The 10044-nt window shown below is 37.9% G+C and overlaps 1 protein-coding gene across 1 annotated transcript in view; it reads right to left on the minus strand.

The window, feature by feature from the left end:
- The window catches only part of ATP10B (ATPase phospholipid transporting 10B (putative)), a 41839-nt gene extending 32169 nt beyond the window's left edge, over positions 1-9670 (minus strand). Inside the window, exon 1 of the mRNA XM_014253012.2 lies at positions 8824-9670. Within this exon, the coding sequence (XP_014108487.2) occupies positions 8824-9323 (500 nt within the window). The 5' untranslated portion in view covers positions 9324-9670. The remainder of the gene's footprint in view (positions 1-8823) is intronic.
- Positions 9671-10044: the final 374 nt, after the last annotated feature.

A 10044-nucleotide genomic window follows, 5' to 3' on the forward strand; every position in this document is an offset into this window, starting at 1 on the left:
CAGTTCAGACTAACAGGTATTTTCGAGTATCTTATTGGAGAAGTTTAGATTATTGTTTTTGACTGTTTCCTAGATACTTTCCAACATCAGCATATAGATCCTGAAAGAAGCAAATTGATACCTCACCCACACTTGCTTTAGGTCTTTTCAGTTTGTAACTCTTAAGGGGTAGTTACAAATCTTGAGTTTAGAAAAAAGAAACAACTTCAAAAGGTAGAAGAGCTAACAAATGATCTCTTAGTATTAAGCAGAAAAAAAAATACAACCAGTGCCCAAGTTTAATGGAAAAGTCAAAGTGAGAAACAAAGAGCTTCTAAATTAACAAAAAATTAAAAAAAAAAAGAAAAGGTTAAAGGAAAAGGAAAAGAGCCCATGGGGTTCAAGGAAAAGAAATTACCATTCCATCAACGAACTAAGTTCAGCAAGTAGCAGACTTTTTTGACATTGCATTTTCAGTAACAAACACTTCAACTGCTCTTAACCATATAAGCAGACCAGAAACTACACAATAAGATTTAAAATTAGTTAATGGGGAAAATGCAGTGCAACAATGGCTTGTTTCCTCTAACTCCTTGAGAGGAAAGTATTTTTTCAGTATGAATAACTGAATCATCTTATGCCTTTCTCTTTGAGAGGGAAAATGCTTATGATACTTTACCAGACAGACAATAAAAGTTCTTTTGTAATGACTCAGAGTCTCATTTTTGGTAAAGTTTTTAATCACCCTCATCTATTGCACAGAGAATACTATCTTTCATTGAAGCGTTTGTATCATGAGAAGGGGAACAATGATAGAAGAGATAAAGTGTTTTGCTACAGTTCAAAGCACACATCCGAGCACTGCTTCACAGCCAGGCCAAATGTCTTTAAAAACACAGCAGGGCTGCTTCCTGATAACCTACTTTCTGCAAAGCAGAGCCAGCCACAGTGCTGCCAGGCAAACCATCACACTTGGCTTATGCCCTTATCTGCAAAACATCTACTAACAGTTACCTGTACAGGTTATGCAAGAAGTTAAATTCTGCCCATTTCCCAGTGGTACACACTTTTTAGTAAAAAAAAAGAACCCCCCAGCCTAATTATCTGAATCCCTTTATTGATGCTCTTGAAGCACTTACTAAATGATGGGGTTGTAGCAATATTTTTTCATCTTACATTAATTTTTCTTTCCTGAATTTTTCATTCTTTGTATTTTGTCTGACTCTACTTACCTGCATGTCCTTTTTCTTTTGCACAACAAAAGACATTAAAGACCACACTGAAGAACAGAGGTTTGCTGTAAGTTAATTAGATGTTGCTATGCAATTTTTTTAAAAAAATCTAGCTAAATTTCTATTTGAAAAGTATTTTAGCAAGTGTATGCTGAGTATTTAATCCTCTACAAAGCAGATATTAAGTTAATATAACAAATGAATTACGTAACTACCAATCCTTTACATGGCAAGCACCCTTGGAACAGGACTTCTTAATTTGTTTGTTTAAAACATGAAAAGAAGAGTCCAAGATCAGTTTAGAGGAAATAGACGCCATCCTAGACATTTGGATGCCATTTATAGTTTGCATTTAATGTTTACTGTGGTTTCTGCAGGGCAATCCTACCTCTCTGTACGTCAACTCTTGCACAATTCAGAAGTTTATAGAGCATAATTCTGATTTTGTCCACTCATAAAATGCTATAGAAGGACCTTGTCCAGCTGGCTCTGTTCAACATCAGCTGAAAGAAACCAGATTAGCCCAAATAATCCACAGAAATAATGGATTTGTAATTTTTTTTCAGTAACTCCTTATGAAACCTACATCACACATAAAGCTTCAGGGCTCTACCCAGTCACTAATTACAGAGGAGACAGTGAGTCAGAAAAGCCAAATGACCTCTTTCAGATCAGAGGAAAAGCCTTACTTAGCACAAGGACTACAGTTCAGGGATTGCTAGAATCCCAAACCTGCATTCAGGTGAACTGTCACTCTATCCCAATGAGTTTTCAAAGAATGCACATTTTCTGCTCCTGAAGAAAACTCTTCATCTGGACCCGTAAGATTAAAACTTTGCTATAGTACAAAGCTTTTCTATAACTTTGTAGGAAATTGCCAGTGAATGAAAGAAATTTAAGTACATCAGGATGAAACTGGTGCACCCCATGGCAGCACTCTCCTACTTGTCTAACAAGATTTTTCAGATGAAACAGTTTATTTTCAGCAATCCCTGTAACTGGGAACACTGCCCATTTTCTGTTCAATTATTAAAGTTAATAGCACAAGCTCTAGTTGCTAAATAAACAGAGGAGTTTAATAAACCCAAGATGATCTGATGAGAAACATACACACATACTGTATGTGAGAAGCATACAAACCGTAATGTGGTGGTTTCACATTGATTGGCATTTAGGGAAACAAGTAAGAAACCACCCACAGAAGTAATTTCTCTAAGAGGAGCTATTGGGAGCTTCCTCCGTGCCTAGCACAGGCCAACAGCTGGCTAGTTCTGAGAGCTGACAACATTTTGCACCATTTAGAAATTAGATCCACCTCTGTGAGTACCACATTTTAAAAACCACAAGGCTGGAAACTCTCTCCTCTTTGCTTCTGGCCTCAAGAGGTATCAGAGGGGCTGGCACTGCTCCCCGCGGCCTGTGCGGCCTGCGGGAGGCCAGGCCGGAGCCCAGCCGCTCCTGGGCAGGGGATGGAGGGGCCCAGCACGGCCTGAAATCCATCATCATGACACTGCCTACCACCTTCTGCAGGCCTGGCAAGATTTTACCCTTTCACCACACAGGTGAGACCTGCAGACCTTGTTCCTCTCTCCAGAGAGACTAAAGGACAGAGTGATGACACCTAGAAAGACAACATGAAAACACCAAGGTCAGTAAAGAAAGAGTCAAGCCTTGGATGGAAGGAGAATGAGGAGATATCGAATGGGGCTTAAATATTCTGTTTTGAAGAAATAGACAATGTGGTGATTTTCAATTGGCAGGAATCTGGATACTTGATTCTTATAGCATATGGTATCAAGGTTGTGGCACATTGAAGACAAGATGTAAGATAAAAGTTCCTCAGTCCATTTCCTCTTTTGCCAGACAATTCATCAAAAGCACATTCAAGAAGTGTTCCCTTGCTAATAGATATCATGATGATGCCGATCAGAGGATACTACCAATGAAAAGAGGCCTTTTCATCAAAATGACGTCTGCCAGAACTGTTATTGAACTCATCAAATCTGAACAGAAGGCCTGAACTAAACAGATTTTATGAAGTCATTTCTAGGGGGAAAAAAAGGGCCATAAGAGTCCTGCTGCAGTTGGAGATCATGGGGGAACTTGAATAAATTATTGATTTTGTGTCAACAATTTGATTTCACTTTGTTGGATTCAATAATGATAAATTTCAAGCAAAAACTGGATCAAAATGCATGGTGAATGGGGGGAAATAAAAATTATTACTCTACGATACAGAAAATATTAAATAAAAGTAATTTATCATGTGCACTCCACAGCATGTGTGTCTCCTAGATTTTCTTAGAGAGAGATCTTCAGAAATCTTTGTCATCTAGAAACATTTTATCATACAATTAGTCCAGTGAATCTTCTGTAGAATTACTGCTAGCTCCATCTCGGGATCCTTTGCAGTTCAAAATAAAGATATTGTTTGCTTTGCACTATACCCCCCCAAATTTTCACCACGTCATGGCTCCTAGAAAAAGTTATCAGTGTCATCAATAGAGAAACATACATATTTATATTTTGTTGTATGTAAATTTGCTAGAATGCTATATTTGGAAATGACCTCCTTCAAGCACCACCTATTTTACACAAAACAACAGTATTCTGGGGTCCGGTTCTACATGGGCAACAGGTTAAATCACACAGCTGCTTACCCCTGACAATCTATTTTTGCAAATAAAAATCTTGCAGAGTTTTATGCTATCAAAGATTATATCAGCTTTTATATGCAAACCCCTCACAAAATATTTTCAAAGATCACTTCATGTCCATCACCTCATCATTAGGAGCTACTGCCACAAAACAAAAAAAAACTGACAACAAAGGAGCAGATTTAGGACTCAAGGAAGGCACTAGATCAGACAGGAACTGATTCTGAAAACTGTTCATAGGTCAGAGTACAGCACCATTAGCTGATAATGTTCCTGAGCTGCAGATACTGCCTGAGCATGGGCAGGTGCCATAGTGTGCTTGTGGGTTTGTCACTGGCTCCTGCCATGATCCCATCCCACAGCGGGAGGGGATTTTTGTGTCAGCACATCAGCCCAGCAGCACCAATGTCATCCTGCTTTCTACTTTACAAACTCTCAGGTTCACCTTCTGTTGAATGACTTGCATATGATATTTCCAAGTCCAGAGAAAAATTATTTTCCTTTAAACTCTGAGATCTGATACTAAGTCAATTCCTGTTTTCAAGCATGTCCCCTACCCTTTTCTTTGTTTTCCTCCAGATGCCCCATACCTCTGCTGGTCACTTCATCCCTGGCCAGTCCTAGGCACTACCCCAGACATGGGAGCATCCACAGGAGGTACAATCTCTCCTCTGTTCAGTAATCCAGCTGAACAGAGCATTTGAAGGGGGTTCAAACAGAAGGGCAGCCTTTGCCTTTGCTGCCCAGCTTCCCATAGAAAACATAAAGTACCCTCTCCTGTAGAAAAGCAAATTGCTATTGATGTCAAAGAGAAAATTGCAGCATAGAATTACAATACTTCAATCGACTGAAAAATTTAAATTCTTTTTCAAAACAGTGGGTTTAGATTAAGCCACTTTCAGTTTTTCAGCTGCTAGCAGTTCTGATTTCATGCAACACAGTTACGAGCACTTTGCTTTTTCCTTCTTTCTATACCTCTGCTCTAGGGCTAACCCACAGTTAGTGCTGATGCAAAAAATTTAAAATGTTCTAAAACCTTACACTGAGCAGACGGAGTCAGAGTCAGAGAGAAGGCCAGCCTAAATTTTTTTGTACCACAGACATCAATGGACTTAGAGAGGAGGAAGAGGAGATTGATTCTTGTAGGAATTACCTGAAAACCACTGAACCTAAAAGCATTACAGAGGCCACAGAAATTACCATTTCTGTGGACAGAGTAATCAGGCTACCTCATTTAGGATGCCTGTTGGCTTACCTACTTCTCCAAAAGGCCTACAAGATGATTCAAGGCATAAAAAGAAGGTCTCTCTGAGTCACTGTCTCCGATATATGAATTTAGGTTCTTAAAATTAAGAAATATGAATAGCTTAAATAATGTTTTTGTGGCTGCTTCTGTGCCATACTGAGCTGTGCATAGCTCTTACATTTGTATTTAGTGTCTACTAAAACACTGAGGAAAAAACAGGTTTAATCTTCCAAAAATGTGAAATTGATGCAAAAACCTGTCTGGATGCTATGGAGTATTTACAGAACTTGATATAACCTTTGGGATAATATCACAGCCAAGCTATATAACAATTACATATCAATTAGTTCCTTGAACTTCATAGAACTTCAAGGAAAAATAGCTTTTAGCAATTATTGCATTGACATTCACTTTCAGGTTTGTGTACCACATTCAGTGCTGGCCCCTGTTAGTAAATTAATGACAAACTGAAGAGAGTTTAGAGAAAAGTAACCATGGTAGGTTTGGAGGGACTGAGTGACAAGATAGATGAAACGAAAAATCTGTGCCAGTCTTGACTAAATAGTGGGTGTTGCATATAGGTAAAGCCTTATAAAATAAGGGCCTTGTTACATGTGTAAAATCATGGCTCAGGCCTGCTACTATGGCTAAGTAGAAGAGGACTATGGAAAAATGACTCATCTGAATTAGAGGTAGAAAAACAAGTTCTATAACCATCACATACTCACATTGTGGTGTATGGTGGTTGGTTGAATTATGTTTGTTATGATTTAAAACTATGTAACTGATAAAGGCCTAACTTCCTAAAAAGGCCTGGTTTTTCCAAAAAAGTGCTCGTTTGCACCTGCCTGGGGACTCTGTGTCACTACGGACCCTCACCCACAGCTGGGTACAACTAAATGAACATGATAAAAATCACACCCATTTGAAGGTTATAATTAACTGTTATGGATGGAGTCTAACCAATTAGGGTTCCATGAAATCAGGTCACTTGAGAAATTTAAATGCAATTGAAGGGGGATAATGAAGTATAGTATCATAGCAAATGCTTTGGCATTTTGTGGTAATGGAAGTTCACCTTGCTTGGAAAATTTTAAAGTAGACAAAATATATTTTAAAGAACACCATGAGAAATTAGGCATTTAAACATAGGTCTGTACCATCTGCAATTAAATTTTTGTTCTCTTCTTTGGGTGTGTGTGATTCATTCCAACAGAACAGAAGTTTGTTCTACAAAGTATGACTCCAAAGTAAGTCTACAGAGTATGACTCCAAAGGTTTTGTTTCCAAAACTATAAACTCCTCAATAAAACATCTAGGCTAGTGCATCTTCCCAAAACATTTTAATGCCTTTTAATTGTCTCTCATTTTTTTCAATTAAATATTCTTTAAATACACTACTGGAAGTGTCTTTTCTTTCATTTGACTAGCAGACTATATTTCCCATTTCAGCTGATCTCTGTGAAAAGAAAATTAGAATAAATATGTTTACAGGCCAGCCTATTTAATTTTCATTTCCCTTGCTCTGTGCTGAAAGAAAGCAAAGTTACCAGGCATTTCCCCTGGTCTTCAAGAAAGTTTTGGGGAACATTCAGCACCTGGAAATGTTTGGTTTGCCTTTATATTTCTTTTGGAACAGGTGCCAGAGTCCTTATTAAAATCTGAAATAAAGACAACATACACTCCAAGATTAGCTCTTAAAATCTAAGTAATATTTCATCCAGGATGGAAATTAGTTGTTCTATTAGAAATAACTTTTTGCTGCCACAAGATTAACAAAATTTGCAGTGTCCCAAAAAGACTTTCACCTTTAGTAAAACAATTACCTATTTTCATGATTCCTATGGAAGAAAATTAGAAGACATCATGTCCTTTCATGACTTTGCAGCTAGCAAGAAGAACAAGAAATATCAGCTTCCCAAAGCACCAGAGAAGACTGATTAAAATTATTCATAATATAATAAGCTGTAGTGACAGATCTGATGGCAATTACCCACATCTGATGGTTATTACCCACAATTTTTCCAGACAGGATGAATGCTGTAATCTGAAGCCCTTCTCATTTTCCTTTCCCTGAAACCACCTTTTTGGGCCATAAAACTTTGGTGAAAGACAAGATCCTAGACAAGATTGAAATCTTTTTTATGGGATGGAATAACAAATTTTAAGGCAGGCTTGTCTCATGTTTCTGCATAACAATCTTGAATCTGGATCTGAATATATGTTGCCATTCCACGGTGGACATTTTTCCCATATACAAAACAAGTTCTACTGTATTCCCTACTTCTCATGTTCCCATGGTAAAATGCTTTCAGACCTAAACTGACATGGCTTCTGTGTGTAAAGAGGAAATAAATAAGATCCCTATGTAGATTTATTCATTAGCATCTACTGCCCCTCTTATTCTGTCCTGGTTTTAAAAAATATTAAGAAATAAACAAAAATTAACAAATAATCCATTGCCTCATAGGCTAATGCAACACTGGAAAAGCTAGAACATTCAACCAGACTGAAATTTCAAAGATAGGCAGAAGAGGCAGTTTGCCACACAACCCAAAGAGCTACAATTACTGACATTCTTCACCACAGAAGAGATCTTAAATCCACCATATTTAGAAACTTGTAAAATGCCAGCTCTTTAAAAAAAGTTGGCAAGGAGAGGAGTGCAGGGTTTTTTTAGGAAAAATCATTATCTATATGTGGACCTAGGTTTAGCTCCTGAACAAGCAAACTTATTGCTTTCCTGTTTAACCAGCAGGACATAAAAATAAAAATCTGAAAACACATGCAGGAGAAACAAACAGAAATGACAGCCTATGTGATAAAAGCTGGAGTTCTGCAAGATCTTGCTCATTAAAGCACATATTATATAAAGCACCGTGGATTAATTTGAGGGATGACAGGAACATTCAGGGAGATGGAAACTTTTGCACTTCTGACTCCCAGATGTGATATTTTATCAGGGAGAAGTCATTTGTTGCTTTGCTGAGAGAACAGTTTTGATACAATAAAACATAATTTTCAATCTTCTGAATGTCCTAAAAGCAAGAAGTCATGAAACCCTTTGAAGAAGTGAGTCCAAGCACATGTAGTTAATTCATTTAGAGGTGACTAAGCCGAGGCATATATTACTATCTTTCATTTCTAGACTGTGTTTTTACAGGTTCATTTTACATACTGCCTAAGAAAAAAAAAATAATTGAAAGCTAGACAACAATGTAGAGCATAAAATAAAATGTAGTTCAAAGGGCGGGTTTTTAAGTGATTTCTTGGCATCTGAGAATACAAACAAGTCCCATGACAAATCTTGTTCTGTGCTAACTTATATCAATAAAATTAAACCCTTTTGAAAATGTCTTAGAAATTCAGCTGCTCGTAGCTTTTTAAACACCTATTTTCACTGCAATGCAGGTCTAAGAGGATGATGGATGCACCAATATAATGAAACTCAAACTTAACTTCCCAGTGCAAAAATGCTTAAAAAAATCCAAATCTATATATCTATACATCTGTATATCTATTTATCTATATCTTTCCCTGTATGAGAACAAATACCAGGTGATATATAGTTGCCATAACTTTTCCCTATTTCACCTAATGACTGTGATTTTTCAGCAATTATTTATTAATTTTTTTAAACACAAAGCCTCACCATTGATAAAAGATCTTGAGCCAATGTTTTTGGTAATAAAAGCTATACAAAGCTTACCTGCTGTAAATGTAGCATCCCATATGATTGACTTCTTTGTCTAATTTATACCACCGGAAGTCCTCCCAAGCATCTTTAATGGCTGTAATGGCCATTATAACACAAATTGGAATCACAGACACCTCTGGTTGGAAAGCATTCACCACTGGCACAAAATTCAGCAGTGCAATGAACACAAAATAAATATTGGCAAAGCGGTGAAACTGCTCATAGATATTTTTCGGGAAGAAAGTTAAGATGGTATATTTTGTGGTCTTAACTTCATTGGAGTCATAGTATCTGTTCGGATTGTCCTTCCACTTGCTTCCAAAGGGCAAATTGGAGACGATCACACGTTTATTTTCATTTTTCTTCTTTCTTTTCCTTACTTTTCCTTGCTTCTCCAGCTCCTCATTTTGGATTTCCATGTCTGGAGCACCACCTTGGCAGCAGGTTTCCTTGAAAAAATGTTTTTTCCATATCATTGTAGAGAAGTTGCCTGAAACAATTTTCCTTGACATCTTGTTTTTCTTTCAAAAAGTAGCTTCAAGTTGAAAACCAATGTATTTAGAAGAGTTCAATAGTCCAAATGAACTCCCAAATGGTGGAGAGAAGAGTTAAGATGTCCGAAGCCCAGGGCTGTCTCTTCCACTCCAACCTGCACCTACCCAGGGACAGGAATCATCCTGACTCAGCTGCGCCAGGTCCTAGAGCCTGCTGGGGCGGCTGCACCTCACGTATGCCAAAAGTATCCTGAATGTTTCGTTCTTCCTGTCAGCAGATGCCTGGAGGCCCTGTTTAGACCATTTCCCTGGCAGTAACTCTCTGCTCTCATGAAGTGTCTCTGCTTTAACACAGAGCAGTGGCAAAGCTGAGAACCTACAATCGATTTCCACAGGTCACTCCAGGAGTTTAATAATCACTTTATAACCCTGGGAGTTGCCAGGAAGCTCAAAGGTAATGGGTAGAGTTCCGTGTCCCAGATGTCAACAAAAGATTGCTACAAGCCTCAGTACAGACAGTATTGCTCTTTTATTTCTTCTATCTACTGTTTGTTTTCATGACCATAACATGGATTATTATTAAACAAACAACCAGCCCCCATTCCCCCAAGCTAAGTAAACCTATGATTTTGTAGTCAGAGGAATCTGAATACATAGACATAAGCAAGTGAAGTGCAATGTACCTGGATTGCCCCTCAGCCTGATCCTTCTCCCCAATGGACCCTAACCCTTCCTCTCT

The sequence above is a fragment of the Pseudopodoces humilis genome, chromosome 17 (assembly GCF_049639895.1).
Source record: "Pseudopodoces humilis isolate 2021_Gansu_Grassland_sample_001 chromosome 17, ASM4963989v1, whole genome shotgun sequence".
Lineage (NCBI taxonomy): Eukaryota > Metazoa > Chordata > Aves > Passeriformes > Paridae > Pseudopodoces > Pseudopodoces humilis.